At 53.6% G+C, this 16,989-nt stretch overlaps 1 protein-coding gene across 27 annotated transcripts in view; it reads right to left on the bottom strand.

Annotated features, from left to right (window-relative positions):
* Positions 1-16,989, bottom strand: part of NRXN2 (neurexin 2) — a 97,638-nt gene that overhangs the window by 56,095 nt on the left and 24,554 nt on the right. For 13 of the 27 annotated variants that reach the window (XM_036101114.2, XM_036101118.2, XM_036101124.2 and 10 more), the window contains 3 exons: positions 11,384-11,428; positions 3,435-3,596; positions 2,226-2,664 (listed from right to left, as the gene is read on the bottom strand). In XM_036101114.2, coding sequence (XP_035957007.2) covers positions 2,226-2,664; positions 3,435-3,596; positions 11,384-11,428 — 646 coding nt within the window. The remainder of the gene's footprint in view (positions 1-2,225; positions 2,665-3,434; positions 3,597-11,383; positions 11,429-16,989) is intronic. The other 14 variants (XM_078057824.1, XM_036101116.2, XM_036101120.2 and 11 more) reach the window with 2 other exon arrangements.

Below are 16,989 nucleotides of genomic sequence, written 5' to 3'. Positions count from 1 at the left end.
CTCCTGACAAGGTGTCAGATGTCCCAGGGTCTCGCTGCTAAAACCCACTCCCTGACCAGGCCCCCCTATATGGCCCTCTGATCACCCATATCCCTGTTGGTAGCAGATTCCCCAGATGCCTGCTCTACCCACCTGCTGTGGGGCCTCCTGGACATGGACGCTGCCCAGCTGGACTCTCAGTAAATGAACCAAATGGGGGAGAAGGAAGAGGGAGGGAAAGGAAGAGATGGGGAAAGAATGTACAATGGAGAGTCAACAAAAGGAAATTAAAGTGAGTACAGGCCTTGCTGCAGATCCTTGCTCCAAAACAGGAAATGGAACAACCCAAGTGTCCATTGACAGATAAATGGACAAACAAAAGGTGGTGGTATTTACATACAATGGAATATTATTCAGCCATAAAAAGGAAGGAAATGCTGACACCTGCTACAACATGGATGAACTTGAAAACACATTCAGTGAAATCAGCCAGACACAAAAGGACAATTATTATATGATTCCATTTACAGGAGGTCCCTAGGGTAGTCAATCCATAGAAACAGAAAGTAGGATGGTGGCTGCCAGGGGCTGGGGGAGGGGAACAGGGAGTTAGTGTTTCATGGGGACAGAGTTTCAGCTTGGGAAGATGAAAAGTTCTGGAGATGTATGGTGGTAATAGTTGTACAACAGTGTGAAGGTCCTTAATGCCACCGAACTGTGCACTTTAAAAATGGTTAAAATGGTAATGTTATGTGTAATTTAACACAACTAAAAAAAAAAAAAACATGGAAAAGGTCAAGGAGAGCTTTGTTGGGATGACTGCCCCAAGTCTGGGATTAAGTGCACAAATGAACTTGGGACATCAGAAATGGCCAGAGCTGGTCAAACAGTGACCCAAGGACCAGCCAGACCTGGTGTGTGGGCTCTGGAGATCTGTGGGAGGCTAACGAGACCACTGCATGAAGGGAGAGAGGAGCAGAAGGCCCTGGGGTTCTCTGCAAGGCCTGAGCAGACTTCCAACCTAGAGAGTCACTAGTCACCTATGGGGAAACCCTGGGAGGCAGCGAGTGCTCTGTGAAGACCCCCAGGTGCCATCATGAGACAAAACCAAGGGATGAACCCATGTACTGTAAAGCCTGGAGAAGGGGATATTTCTCTGGGGAAGAGAAGGGAAGAAACAGCCAGCCACGAGAGGCGGATGTTTCTGGGAGCCATAGTGCCTCCTTCCTCCCTGTGTGTGGGGGGAAACAGCCCCTCCACCCAGTCTCGAAGGCCTGATGCAGTGACAACTGGGGGGGCGGGCACAACAATTTAGCTGATGTTGGTAAGTGCTTACATTGGATAATGTGTCAGTTCTCCTTTACATCAATTCATTCTCTCGTGGTCAACAAATGGAGAAGAACAAAGAGAGAATTGGACAGAAAAGAAGAGGATGGGCAAAGAAGACCAAAAAGGAAGAGTAGAGGAAAGGGTGGTTGGAAGCAAGAGAAGTTTCAAGAAATAGCACCTGCCTGGCCCGAGCACTCTCTGCCCTGCTGTTTTATTGTGCTAGAAACCTCACCAGGTGAGAGCGTCAGGTGCTCCTGTGTCCCCCCCACCAGAGCACAAGCTCCATAACAGCGAAGACTCTTTCGTCCACCACCATCCCTAACCCAGCACCAGCCCTCATCCAGCACCTTGGACAGCACCTGGCACACAGTAGGTACTCCGTAAGTACTTGTTAAGTGAGTTAATAAAAGGAAGTCGCATGGACCTAGCTAGAAGGGAGGCAGGGTTGGGAAGATTTTTGTTTGTTTAAAGGAGAATGGGATATCTACTCTGTGTTAGGCACTGTGCTATGCTTTTACAGATATTCTCTTATTTTCTCCTCTTAAGGACCCCAGTGCAATGGTTCCTTTTATAGATAATGAAACTGGGCTTCAAGGGGCTGAGTAAGGGCCTAAAGTCGCACACATGGTAAGTGGGAGAGCTGAGGTGTGAAGCCAGCTCTGCTGACTCCGAACACTACGCTCCTCTTGTCAATGTACCATGACAGGAGGGGCAATGAAGGGGCTGACAGGATGGGAGGAAGGGAAGGGGAGGACAGCAGTGGGAGGGACCTGGAAAGGATGGGGAGGGGCCAGGAGGAGAGTGGGAGGGGCCTAGAACAGATGGGGGAGAGGCCAGGAGGAGAGTGGGAGGGGGCTGGAAAGGAAGTCAGGCAGGGGGAGGGTGGAAGGGGCCCCCCAACCCCCAGGCCTCCTGACCTTTGCGCCCGTCCCTTTGGAAGTCCACGTGGCACCACTCGCCGTCGTTGACCTTGCGGCTAGACGCCCGCAGCTTGATGCCCCCAGAGCCCATGTCCAGCAGGAGGTAGAGGTAGCCATCCAACAGCTCCATGGCAAAGTAGTCAGCCCGCTGGGCAGAGCTGTGGCTGCCGGCCCCGGCCCCAGCCCGCCGGCCCTGGCTAAAGAGCAGGAGCCCGTTGGGCTCAGTTGTGCGGAAGTCCAGGGAGATGGAGCCAGTGCGTTTGGCACTCCAGCGGGGCAGTGCCACGAAAGCCTCAGGACTCTCAAAGGTCACGGGGTCGAGGGCAGCCACATCCTCACAGCGGAATGACAGGTCCCCCTGCAGCTTCATCTTGGGGTCCCCTTCCTTTGCCAGGCGGGATAGTTCCAGCTTGAAGTCATTATTCTTATAGACCACCTGCAGGGAGGGGTGCGGTCAGGGATGAAGAAGCAAAAGCAGCTCAGGGCCTGGCCACTCCTGCCCAGCAGCAGCAGAAGCCACCAGGGGACCCTGCCAAGGGGGGTGGGGGGCCTGCTCAGTGCCACTGGATCGCTGGCTTAGACCTCTGTTCTAGAATTTCATGCACAGAGGCTGTGAACAAACACCTCCCTTGCCCCACTTATGGTCTGTGCTCTGTCCTCTGGCCCAGCCTAGCAGGGCGGCCCTCAGTACCTGCTGAATCGGGGTTCATAATAATGGCAAGAGAATCACTGCTCACATCTAGTGGACATCTTCCAACTGACAAAGTATTTTTATTTATCCTCTTGTCTGCCCCTCACACCCACCTTGAGAAGTAGGTACTGACTACTCATTTTCCAGATGAGGAAACTAAGAATTAGACAGGCCGACAGACTTGGCCAAGGTCACAGAGCTAGTGGGTGGAAGAGCCAGGACCAAACACAGGTCTTTAGTCTTCACATCCAACATTCTTTCCTCTGCACCACTGCTGCCCTCGAGGGTCCTCGAGGGTCCTAGAGAGGATGGGGGACTTCAGAGGCTCAAGGAAATGAGAGAGGAGAAGCTTCTTGATGAAATCAATGGGGCTTAGGTTTTGAAGAGGGGAGGTCTCCCTGCACCTTGAAAGGAACAGAGGAACCAGGCCGTTGGCCAGCTCAGACTAAATCACACTGAAGACATGGACCAAAGGGTTTCCTGGCTGACCCCAGACCCTTCCCAGCCTTACTCACGTCCTTGAGGCAGCCCATAAAGTTGTTGCTGACGGGTGAGCCCGGCAGGTCAGCCGTGTTGGGACTGCCCCCAATGTAGAAGAAGTCATCCGAGCCCAGCATGGTGTAATCCTCCTGCGTGTAGCCTGTGGTGGTCAGGATCCCGTCCACTGAGATGGTCACCTGCCCAGCCCAGGGAGGGAGGGGGAGAGACAAGGAGACAACCGGCATCAACTCCCTGGGAAAAGCCACGGGCTGGGCAAGGGAGGGGCCAGGGGGCTGCGGGGGAGGGGGACCCCCCATTTTTATGTCTGCTTGTCTTGGAAGAGGAACAGTGGGGGGGAGAGAGGGAAGGCAGGAAAGGAGGTAGCACAAGATTTGATGGTTTCAGGGTGGGCTAAGTCCTGCCCCACAGCCCCCAACTCAGCAGGCAGAGGCCTGAAGGGTACTTGGAGGGCTCACCATGAAGAACAGCAAGAAGCAGTTCCTGGAAATGGCTCCAAACAGGAGTAGCGACCTCAGGACAAGGCCCCATTATGGGGGGATGCAAATGGCATCCTCACTTCCCTCCTCTTGAGGTGCTTTCTGGACCCTCATGTGATTTCAGAGCATCTCTCATAAAGGAGGTAGAGAATACCAGTTCTCCTTGGATCTTGGTGGCTTTGCCTCACCTGAGGCTGTCCCTTCAGGGCACTGAGGAGTCCACTCAATCTGAGACCAACAGGGAAATGGGAGATAGCGAGGGCATGCGGAACAGGAACTCAGATACGACTGGGGAGCATTGGAACTTCCTGGGGGACACAGAACGCCCCCCGGGGGCTGATTCCCACCACCACCACCCTAACATCAAGGGTTTCCACTGGTCCTTGCCTTCTTCCTGAGTCTGTCTCTTTATTCCCCAGGTCCCTCTGTATGCCGGTGGTTCTCTTGTCTCCCAAGGAGAGGGTAGCCCTTTATTTATCAGCCTGCCTTCTTTTCTTCGTTGTCTTCCCTACTAACACCGCCATCATTATTCAGGGGGTGTGGGCTAACCTCACGATACCTTAACCCTGGGCTGAAAAGTCAGCTAAGAAAGCAACGTGGGTAAGGAGGGGGGGAGTACCCGATGTTCCAAGGAGAGGACAGGGGCTCAGCAGTGACCTGGGGAAGGCAGAAGTGACCTTGGGGAGGAGTGACAGATGCAAGGAACTCTCTGTCTACCCCCTCCCCAGACAAATGCCCACCTGGCCCCTGAAAAGTTTAGCCATAGGAGCAGCCCGCAAGGGCTCCAGAGACCCAGCAAGACTGTGGGGGAAGAACCAAGGGCTTCGGGACCATGAGCGCCCCACTGTAGGGAAGCTGTGGCTTAGGATGGTCACCTGGGAAGAGCAGGCAGGCTCCTACAGGAGACATCAGGAAGCTGGCTCACAGTGAACCCAACACTGTGCTTCCGCAGACCACAGCTCACCCCCACTTCCCAGTCCCCAAAGATGCTTCAGGACCCTCTTTTCAGGCACAGTCTGGAGATTTGGGCCTTCCAGTCACATCCTGTGATGTCCCCACCCACACCAGCCCATACGCACATGCCACCAGCCATCTTCCTGAGCCTGGTCTCCAGGGTTCCATTGTCATGGGGTGGGAAGAGGATGTTAGGAACTCCGAAAGAACATGGGCACAACGAGGCAAGGGGAGCTTCCCCCACAGGGCCCTCGAGTCCTCCTCACTCACAGTGAGTGGGGGTAGAGCTGAGCAGAATGAGGGCTGAAGGGGCCCCCTCCTGGGAACCATCAAACCTTGTGCTGGGGGGACTAGGTTCAAGGACAGAAGGTCTATGTGGGAGGCGGCAGTTTGGCTTTTGAGTCTTATTTTGAGGGGAGGGCTGGTCATTATTGTTTATTTCTTCCCTCAACCCACCTAAGGCTGGGAAGTAGGGATTGGGGTGGGAAAGGGAAGTATCAAAGTATTAGTCACAAAAACATGCATACAAGATTAGGATGGGCAGAAGGGGGCTGGGGAAAGGGAAGAAGGGGACTGGGGTGAAGGGGTGGGATAGGACAGGGAGGGGTGGTAGGTGAAGGGGTCTCCCTAGGGCAAATTCAGCTCTGTCCCACCCTGCACCTCCACTCTTGATGCCACACCGAGACCTGGAAATAGGCCACTAATTAGTTCCTGAGCCTGTGTCTGGTCACCCCAGCTAGACGGTCAGCTCCTGAAGGGTAGGTATCTGGCCTGACATGTCCCTGTAACCACATTAATCCCAGCACAATCCAGGGACACATCATGGTCGTTAAAGGCGAACATCAAGTCACCTCGTGACCCAGAGAAACACTGGGCTCTCCCTGCCTGTGTCCCATCTATAAGCCCAACACCTCAGGAGCCTTGAGTGGACAGAGCCTCCATCCTCTGAGACTGCTCTAATCAGGTGCCCTTGCTTCTGTGCAGGGGGAGGGCCCCGCTGGCCCCCAAGTTCCTTAGGAGGAGGCTTCCCTGGCCTCCTCAGCCTTCCAGCCCCCCTAAGCCACTCAGCTGTGTCCTCCCTCCTGGGCCCCAGCAGCTATTTTCTTCATCCTATGGGCTCTCTTTGGCCCAGTCCATGCAGTGAGCTCATCTGCCTTTGCCATTCTAGAGTTAGAAGGACCTGACCTGTGGGGAGCACCCTCCTCAATTCCCCTTCAGACTGGGCGCAAATCTGACCTTGCCCTCTACGGTTTTATGCAAATCCCTGCCATGTGGTGCCCCTTTTGGAAAAGGGCTGCCTTAATCACCCTCCTATCTGTCCCCCAAATTCACAACTATTTTTTAGAGCAGCCCTGGCCCAGGGGCTGAGGGAGAGGGTCGCAGGAGACAGGGTGACATACGGAGGTGCACAGAGGAAGGGGGGGTCAGCCTGGGGGTGGAGGAAGTAGAAGGAGAAAGAGGGAGACGGGCACTAGGTGGAAAGGAAGCCAAGAGTAGGGGGAATGGAGGACAGTCTCTGGGGAAGGCAAGGAGGGAGATGACGGAGATTAGTAAAACCCGACTGTTCCCTCAGACAAATCAAAGTCCAGACACAAAAATGGCGGGTTCGTTAGTAAAAGCAGGAAACAGGGGCGTAATTCCCCCGTCCCCCTCCACCCCAGGGGTTCGCGATGCCCCTGCCCCCCAACCCCCCCTCCCCGCGCAGCTTCTGGAAGGGGTGGGGCCGGCGGGGGAGGAGGGCAGGGGGGCCGTGCGACAGAACAGCCTCTGCAGCTGGGACACATGCAGGTTAGAGGGCCAGGGTTGGGAGCCAGGCCCAGCAGGAGAGGAGAGAGAGAGGCAGCCGCAGGTGAGAGGGCATGCGGGGTCAGGGGAGATGGGGAAGAGCAGAGATGGAGGTGAGGAAGCTGTGGGTGCAAGAAGGAGAAGCTTCCTTCCAACGGAGGAGGAGAGAGGAGCCACCGCTAGGACAGAGACATTTATGGGTTGAGAAAGAAAGGGAAGGGACACGAGGCTCAGATCTTCCTCACCAGAGGGTGACTCAGACACTCGTTCCCACCACCCATTCACTACTGATCACTGACCCAGACACACCTGCTCACACACCACATCCTGCTGGGGGCAGCGGGAGAAGTCCTGACCGGCTCATTTCCAAGCATCCTCCTTTCGGTCACCAGGACCACGGCTAGCACCCGAGACACAGCAGACACTCGGCACCCAACCCACACCAACACATCAACCCGGACTGCCAGGGCCCTGAGTGAGGACTGAGGACGCCAACGGGAATGAGCCATAGCTCTGCCCTGGAACAGCCATGCACAGCCGGGAAGAAGGGGTGAAGCACCGAAGACACGGGAGCCCAGCCTCCCTCCACACCCCAGGAGCATGGAGTGTGGCTGGAGGTGGCTGCAAGAGGCAGCCTCTGACCTGGGCGGGGTCTCAACCCTCCCTGCTGGGCCCACCTCTCTTCTGCTCTGCTCTGCCTGTCTGCTCGTAGGCAGGCTGGTGGGATGTGAACCCGGGTCCTGGCCATACCTGTCCCCACAGGCACACTCCATGCCTGTCCTGACCCAGGAAGAAAGGCTGAGGAAGAGGCGCCTTTCCCAGCTGCCTGCTAGGATCACAGGGTCACTGACCTCCTTGGGAGGGGGACTTATTCAGGGGAGAATAAGATGGAGGGCCGATGTTTTTGACTTGTGGATGGGCTAGATGGGTTTCTGGGATTTTGAAGGCCATCCACATTGTATGCAAAATTGTCTCATTTGTCCATTACTATCATCAAATTCTCAAAGGGTTCTAGAAGCCAAAGGTGGTTAAGAACAACTAGTTTAGGAAGAAGGCCCGGGCCTCCCCTTAAGATTAAGTGGGGTGGGGGCGCCTGGGTGGCTCAGTCGTTAAGCGTCTGCCTTCGGCTCAGGTCATGATCCCAGGGTCCTGGGATGGAGCCCCGCATCGGGCTCCCTGCTCCGCGGGAAGCCTGCTTCTCCCTCTCCCACTCCCCCAGCTTGTGCTCCCTCTCTCACTGTGTCTCTCTCTGTCAGATAAATAAATAAAATCTTAAAAAAAAGATTAAGTGGGAGGAGTAGGGCATGAAGACAGGATGGCTGAGGGAGGTCGTGCAAGCCTGCTACCTGCTCAAGTCCAGCCATCTGTTTGGGGCAGGGAGAAGCTAAAAGGAGAATCAGGTTGAAAAGATTCCCAGGAAAGTGATTGGGCCAGCAGTTATAGCCCTACAGCAACTCCTGACGTCTGGATTTGATAAGGTTTGGGGCTAGAGGGGAAAGACTTCAGGTCAGAAACCGTGAGTTCCTCTCGCCTTTCCCATTTTCCAGAACAATCTCTGCCTCTCATCTGTAAAAGGGGTGTAACTACCTCCATCACTCGTACTTCAGGCTGATGATGTGGATCGACTGAGATAACAGAAGTGAAGGCACCGGACCCTCCATAACTGCTATGTGCCCCCCCGAGCTGTCGCTGGGCCTCAGTTTCCCCTTCGGTTAACTGACAACAGTCTCTGCCTGATGCCTCAACCTAGGCATTTGTCAAGTTTAAATTATATGCAGGATGTGAGAGCTATTTAAAAGAATCAGAGACCCCAGTATGTGTCTTTGATTATTATTATTATTACAAGAAAACTATTATTATTTTTACAAGAAAACTTCCATCATCCTGACCACACCTGACCCAAACCTCTCAACATACTGGCCTTTTTGGTCTGTATCCACCCTCTCCCCCAAGGAGAAGCGCTCCAATAACAAGAAAAGAGACCTTATAAAAATGAGTTAGTAAAAATAAATTCAAAGCCAACTGGAACTGGGGCTGAGGAATGCCTGGGAGTAACAACAGGGTGAACCCTGTCTCTTTTGGGGCCCCATGCTCTGAGTCTAGTCTTCCCCTGAAAAGGCTGATCCCCAGGGACAGGTTTTCGAGGGTTTATGAGGCTCCTCAGGCCACCAGGAGGCAATCAGCCCTGATCATCAAGCAGTGATGCTCACACCGTAGACTTTAAAAACGTAGAATTTAGCAGGAACGTTCCTTGCCGGGGCTGAAACCAGACAAGGCTGTTTGCCTCTTAACCAACTTAACCACGTTCCTCCATCCTTCCTCCTCCTCCCCAGGTCAATTCCTGAGGCATTCTGGGGTTTCATACAGTTATTTTGAGACTGATTCCTAAGAAGGGATGGTAATAGGATCTCCTGTGGGGCCAGAGATGCTGTATTCTCCAGGGTTTGCTATGGGAAGGGAATCACTTCTTTACAAAACATCCTCACCCTGGAAACACTGAGATAGATAATCAGTTAACATGTTATAAAGACGAATAAAATTATAATTTCCTTTACAGAGTACAGACGCTTTCTCTTCCATTACCCTGCTTGATCTTCACACTGACCCCATGAAATAGCCAATGTATATTATCAGCTGTTCAGTAGATGAGGAAACTGAGCTTTGGTCCAAGCCCATGTGGTCAATTTTTAACTGAACCAAGACCAGAAGGAAGGTCTACGGAGTCCTTATTCTCAGATGGTTTTGCCCTGGTGTTTGGGGTGTGCCACATGGGTTTATCTTGCCTCCTTTCTGTCCCCAAAGTCACAGGTTGGCTGTCCAGGGAGGCTCTGCAAAGAAAGAGTTCCAAATGCCCAGCTCCTGGCCTGGCTGGAGGGATGGACAGAAGCTAACTTCTAGAAGCAGCCGCTGGAGAGCAGAGCCTGTGGGTGGCATGGCGCCGGGACCACCACTTGGCTCTACTAGAACACCAGGATGACTGGGAGTGACCAGAAGAGGTCTTGGATGGGGAAGGGCTGGGATGACTGCGGCTGTGGGCACTGCCTCGGGGACAGGGCAGAGGACAGGACCACCACGGGTCTGTGGGTGAAGGGAAACACGGCCCGTGGAAGCATCAGGACAGGCCAGACATAGCCTCACAGGTGGAGCCCCTGGGGAGGTCGGGGAGCTGCTCTGACTGGGAGCCCAGCTAGCAAGCTTCCCTCATGGCCAGCCAGGCAGCCTCACAGATCAGGGAGGCTGGGAAGGCCAGGCAGCTGCCCCAAGCAGCGCGGGCCCCATGGGAGCAGACACGTCCATCTGCGGGGTCCCCAGCCTGGTGCTCAATCACTCTGCATTATTAATAGGCGATGACTAACTGCCTGCCGCTGCAGAGCTGGGACGGGCAGGCGCGAGGGAATCCCAGGGGATGGCACCAGCACAGCCGCCAGGCACACACGCCGAGGCGAGGCGGGGAGCAAAGGGCCCGCCCCAGCTCCTGCCCTGCTCCTGCCCATCACAGCCCAAGACTTGAGGGCCGGCCCCCACTGCTCGCCCCCCCCCCCAGAGCCCTGCCCAGGGTCAAACCTCCACACCGTCCCACAGCCCGCAGCTCACACCAGCGTTCACACGTGTGGAGTCCCCAGCAGAAGCCCACAGACACACAGCACAGTCTCCCACTAACACCCCCTAAATGTCACACCAACATTTACCCACAGTCGCACCCACACACCAACACACACCAGCTGCGTTTACACGGACACCCACACCGACACTCACCGGGACTGAGCCCAACCCAAACAGAGGAGTTTGGCAACACGGAGCCCCACTTCACCCCTCCTGCACCTCCTCCTCTCATCCCCTCACCAGGGAAGGTAACCACCCCGTCAGAGGCCATGCGGGACAGGCAGGGGGACGGAGGTCAGGGGAGATGGGGGGGCGGAAGGAAGACAGTGTGAAACACAGTGTTAGTCAGAACAGCAGAGCGGTGGGGGGAACTGGCCGCTATCCCTCCTGCGGGGAAAAGACCATTCATGCCATGCAAATGTCGGGGGAGACAGAACCACGAACCCTCAAGGCTGAGGAGGGAGGGAGGGGATGTCACCTCTTCCCTGGCAGCCAGCATAGGACAGTGCCCAAACTGGTATGAACTGGTCCCGGGCCGCTCCACATCTCCCAGGGCCATTCCCCCACCTCAAGGAATCTGCCCAGCTGGCTGCCACTGGAGGCTCAGCCCCAGCCCCCCCACTCCCAACTGGAGGGGCCTGTCCAGGAGCTGACAGTGACCAGAGCGTAGCATGTCATGGGATGGTGTTTTCCATGGATTTTCAGGAGACCAAGAAAGAAACTAAATCAAAGAGAAAAAACGAGGGAGCGGGGGAATGGGGGAAAAGGAACAAAATAAAGCAATAGAAATCAGCAGCCTGGCATCGGGGCTGGTCTAACCAGAGCCGATGAACATGGGGCCTGCCCCCGGGTCTCTCTGGCCAGGAATCTGAATTCAGGAGTCAGGGTTAGGGCAGGGACAGGCCAAATTCCTCGATTTCCATTTGTCTTTTGGATTTGAGTTTGGGCCAAAAAAGAAAGAAAAGGGAAAGAGGAAAACTAAAAGAGAGAAGCAAAATCTAAAGATTGTCCAGGACGCCAAAAACAATCGGAAGAGCAAAACAACCAAAACCAAATGGGGAAAGGAACCAACAAAAGAGGGAGAATCGAACAGTTAAAAAAACCCACGGCAAACCAAACGGTAAGACAATTAGAGTGATATCTACCAGATAATGCAGTTTGTTTACCATAGCGTGTCCAATCCCTGCGTGCTTCACCGGAGATATGGGGGAGGGGGTGGGGGGGGTCAAAAAAAACAACAACAACAACAACAAAGACAACAACGAAAGAACAGAACGAAAAGAAAAGATAAATAAAATGACCAACTGTGAAACTCAAGGAAGGAGGAAAAATATATATCCATATATATTTGGTTGGTGGTTCAGACCCTCCCCCTTAGGCTCAGCTAAAACATTTTGTTTAAAGAAAATTAAATTATAATGGGAGGGAGAAATAAAACACACAAAAAAATTAAATCCCTTCTTCTCCCAATCCCCCCTCCCAACCCCCCCTCTGGATTCCTCTGCCCCCCCAACCCCTCCCGGAAGAGCCGGCTGCAGAGAAGGGGAACAGTTAAAGACCTTGGTTAGTAGAGAAGAAAACAACAAAAGAACTGGACCAGGAAAGCAAAGACTTAAAGATGGCCGACATTCCGCAATGAGACAGAAAGGTTAGTTCGGTTTTTCACTCATACCTCACCCCACCTGTCCCTGCCATCCCTTGGTCCCCTGGGTTATAAGCGTGTTAGTAACACACACAGAGTCGGCAACGGGGTTTTCCAACAGAGGGTGAGAGAGGGAAGGCAGGGGGTTAAGAAGCAGACCCAGTTATGCAGTATTAGTAAGTCCTTTCAGCTGAAATGTTAGGGAGTTGAGGGGAAGGAAGGGTAGGGGGACAAGGGATGCGAGAAAGGGATGGGCTATTGACTCAGGTAATGGACAATGGCTTGTTGGCTAACTGGTCAACCAGATGGCCTTCTAGAGAACTGGCCAACTGGCTGACCAGTGACCATATCGAGTTAATGGGTTAACTGGTTGGTGATGGGCCAGCTGGCTGTCAGGCTGGGAGAAGGTGGCCAACGCCCCTAGAGAATCACAGGACTGGCTAGAATGAGAAATTTCATTTGGAGGCAAAGGGAAGAGGTTCCCAAGGAGCATAGGAAGGGATGTAGGGGTCTGCTTTTCCTGGGCAGGGAGGATAGGCAAATCGATCCAGGGAATCATGGAGGGAAGGGGGCAGGTTCTCTTTTATTGTTTCTCTTCCTTGAGAAAAGCAGAGAGATAAAGTTGCCACCAGAACAGAGAAAAGGAAACTTTGCCCTCCATGGGCTGGCAGAAGGCTCATGTTCACGGCATATCTCATTCCTCTCCTTCCTCTCTCCCACTCATCACTGATCCCTCCTTCCTGCCTAATTTGACTTTCCAGAACCCATTTTCCCCCCCTAAAGTTCCCCAGGTTCTTCAAATACCGCACCCTCGGTCCTTTACGCTCCTCTGGGCAGCCACCCATCCTGGAATAAAGTGCCCGCACCACCACCCCTGCAAGACCCTGGAATTGGTAAGGCTTTCCCAGCAGCCCAGCCTCCTTCCATGCACACACACAGACCCCTGAGCCTCCACTCCCCCCAGCCAGCACCAGAAATCCATATCCCCCACACACCACACCATAAAAAGGAACACAGAGGCCCACCCACCTCTAAAACCCCTCACTCCTCCCTAAGCCATAAACCAGCTTCTTCTATCCCAGTCTCTAGAGTCCCCACCCCCATGTGGCCCTGTTTATTTTCTCTTCTCAAGGCTAAAGGCAGAGGCAACAATCACCTTCCCAATAACCCTTGTCATTGTGGAGGAGAAATCAAAGGGACTGAGGCAGCTTCGCAGAGGGTATCAGAAATGGTGGGACACTATTGCTCCATGTCCATTAAACACTAAACTGCACACCCGAGAGTGTGATTTCAAGAAGTATTCTAGGGACAGATCCATTAGTTACAGCATTATTATCACTGGTGGGCGCAGGACTAATTCAGAAAGACAATTAATAAGGGCCTCGTATAATGAAAAATAACAGAATTCTATATTTAGCAGCTAGAAGAAGTGCCGGATAACCAATATCAATTATTAGGGATGCAGAAGTAGTTTACATAACGGGAAGGCAAGAGTCGAATGTCAGGTGCAGTGACCAGTGAGAGGGGCTAACCCACGATACGAGAATTAGTACTGCTGGCTGGTAGGACTGTCGCGAAGTGAAGAGGCCAAACAGTCAGGACAAGGGACAATTAGTTTCAGGGCAGCTAAATCAGTTGCACCCAAAAAGGTAAGAGTTGTCTGATATCCCTGACTAGTTTAGCAATGCAGAAAAAAAAGGCGTTGGGTGGGGGGGGGGGTTGGGGATTAGATGTAAAAATCCAACTACTATTATTCTTTTTGAACTAGAACTGGTTGCAGAGACTAAAATTAAAAAAAAAAAAAAGTTTTCAACTTTCTTGGACAACTTTAATTCTTAACAAGTAGAACAGCGAATTCAGAAACAGGATTGAGAGGAAAGAGAGGTGAGTTCAAAGCCTGGGCCTGCCGCTAATGTCAGGACATCCTGGCTTCCTCTGAAAAATAGCAAGGTTGGAGTAGGTGAGGCCGTGGCAGGTCCAGAACCCAAAACCCAAGGCGACTGTGGCCAAATTAACTAGAATGGAGAGGGTACTGGAAGCCATTCCTGGCGGCCTGTGACACAGCATAGGGAAGGGGTCCACAGCAGCCCGTGCCTTCCGGAATGCCAGGATGCGGAAGACTATGGCCTCCCACTAGCACATGAGTGGTAAAGGCTCTTCCCCACTCTAGAAACAGAGGGTTCCTGGAGTCCAAGAGCACAAGAATGACAGCAAAGGAGGAAGGAAGAAGGCATCAAGTCATGGGGGGGCGGGGGGCTTAGCCATTATATCCAGGGGCAACTCAGCCCCCTCCCTACCTTGAACTCTGGCTGTAGCTCTGACCCCTCAAGAAAGCCAAGACGGGGACTCTACACACAAATCATAAATCACAGAACTCTGGATGAAGGCAACCTTCACAGAGCTTGAGGAAGAGCAGCTCAGGACAGAGAAGAGGCGCTCACTCTACTCACGGATCGCGGGGACCCATTTTTCAGAGAGGTACTCAGAACGCTCAGATGGTTTCGAGATTCGGGAACATCCAAGAATGGCAGATCCACAAGACAAATTACGAATTCGAGCAGCCTTTGCACTTTGCACCAGCGACAACAACCAGGCTCTCCCTGGGAGGCAGGAAAATGGGCGTAGCTTCGAAGTCAGACTGACTTCAGACTTCCAGTCCTACCCTTTCCTAAGCGGATAATGGGGGGGGGGGGGTTGGGTGGCAAGCTCTCTAACCTGTGGAGTCTCGATTTGCTCATTGATAAAATGGGAATATGTCCCACTGCACAGGATGGTTCATGAAAATTAGGTGAGATACAAAAAAGAAAAGAGATTGTCAGTGTCTTCCAAGAAACGCTGTGAAAAGAAGGAACACAGTCCTGAGACAATTCAGAGGGGTGGAGGGAGAGGCTTTCTTTCCTCTGGTTTGTAAGGGAAGAGGAGTTGTTCCCAGGGCATCAGAGGCAGTTCAATATTTGGGTGAAATAGATCGGCTGGGTCCTCATGTCCAAAATCTCACCAACCAGCTTCAAGAAAGCGCCTAAACGAACCACAAAAATGCTTGAAAAAGAGCTACAAATGCACACTAGCTGCTGGTTTTAAGCCCTCAAGAAGGGGACCACCTGGTAGAGAGAAGAAATGAACACGAATATTGACCACGCGGAAGGAATGTGATGACAGGGCGGGAACGCAGTGTCTCATCGGCAGTGTCTCCCCAGGGGGCCTGAGGGGACACGCTGTCCTTGGTTGAGAACCACAGCTCTAGGGATGACAGGAGCCCCCCAAAAAACAGGCAAGGACTCGAAGGGCCTGGTAAGGATGGACTCGGCCACAGACTGGGCCTTGAGTGGGGACAGTGAGTCCAGAGCACAAGCCCGAGGCTGACCTTCTCGGGGATCGTCACAGTGACCAAAACAGGACTGCGCCTCACATGTATGGATGTGGATCCCTCCAGAAACCCTTCCTAAACAGCACTCTCAATCAAAATCTTTGTACAGACACCCTCTTTGGCCCTGAAGGCCTGTATTGGGGTCACCATGACCGGACTCTGCTCTGACCCATCGTAAAAGAGACCAGGGAGGGGGGGAAGGGCGCCTGGGTGGCTCAGTTGGTTAAGTGTCCGACTCTTGATTTCAGCTCAGGTCATGATCCTGAGATCGAGCCCCATGTTGGGATCCGTGCTCAGCTGGAAGTCTGCTTGAGATTCTCTCTCCCTCTCCCTCTGCCCCTCCTCCCACTCAGGTGCACGCTCTCTCTCTCTCTCAAATAAATAAATAAATCTTCAAAAAAAAAAAAAAAAGGCCAGGGGGAAGTGATTTTCAGCAGTTACCAGCCTGAACCCCCGACTCTGGGAGCCCGAGGAAGAGGCCACCGTGGGTCACTGTCTACACTCAGTACTGCTGAGGCCGGACCTCATCCGCCTCCCCTAGTCTCCTCTTGGTGACTCTCAAGCTCCTAGGACTTTTAAGGTCCCTGCTGCTCCCTTGGCACTCGTGTAGCTTTGCTCTGCTCACTTTTAACAGACTTCTCCTGTCTCCTCGGGAGCCGAAGGGCTGGGAGGGCGTGGACTGCCTTTTTTCCCTCTGTACCCATTGTGGATGCACAATACGTTTGTTGACCAGCAACACGTGGATGGGGACCCTGGGCTTGCAGCGTGTTGCCAGAGGTCAGTACCGGGTGACAGCACCGGTCCTGCGGAGGGAAAACCAGCAAGAAGCACCAAAACAAGCCCTCCGCCCCCCAGCAGGCACTGTGTGTATGGCACCTACAAGTAGGACGAATGTATGGGACACACTCAAGTGCGCTCAGACAATAGAGACAACACAGGACCGCCCTCCCACGGGGTCAGAGAACGATGTGATGTGAAGCAAGGCATGGCACCGGGCTTGGTACCCCATGGAGGACGGGGAGCACAGAGAACAGGCCCATAGGTAGGAGCCCCACAGCCACAGCGAGCAGCAGGCTCAGGAGAGAGCAGCAGGATTAGTCACAGAGGCCTCCCAGCAAGGTGGAAGGCGCCAAAGGAGGAGGATTCCCCATTCAGTCATCCCCCAGTGGTGGTGAAGAACAGGTAGGAAGAGTGTGAGGTCAGCCAGGATCCCCACTCCCATGGAGGAGCCCGTCAGGGAGGACGGGGGGAGAAGGAGCATGGCGAGGACTATGAGGAGGAGAGGCAGCGGAAGGCTAGCTGCCGCACAGCTAGAACTAGGAAGTACAGAGAAGGTAACTAGCAAGAGGAGGCCTAACCCAGCAGCGGTTAAGTGCCTCCCGGGACAGAGACAGTCCACGTTTCTGGCAGCACTCAGCCTGCTGGAAATGGAGCTGGATGAGCTTCCCAGCCACTCACTGCGAGAGAAAGCAGTGCATCCAAGAGAAAAGGACCAGCAGAAGCCCGGGCCCCTGGCTCCTGCCTGAGTGAACAGAAAAAGGAGTCAGGAGGTGAAGACAAGCATCACTGGATGCACAGTGGCCCTGCTGGGTTTGAAAAAGTGTCTGGCTGGGACTCTGCTTGAGGCAGGAACTTGCAGGACCGGAACAGGGGGTTGGGAGTGGGGTGTCAAGCAGAAGCCTGGCCAGAGAGATGGCCTCACCCACCGTAGCCACCCTGGGCCTTATAAGTGGCATGGAGGC

Source organism: Halichoerus grypus, chromosome 11 (assembly GCF_964656455.1).
Source record: "Halichoerus grypus chromosome 11, mHalGry1.hap1.1, whole genome shotgun sequence".
NCBI lineage: Eukaryota > Metazoa > Chordata > Mammalia > Carnivora > Phocidae > Halichoerus > Halichoerus grypus.
This window is presented reverse-complemented; position numbering and strand designations above follow the sequence as displayed.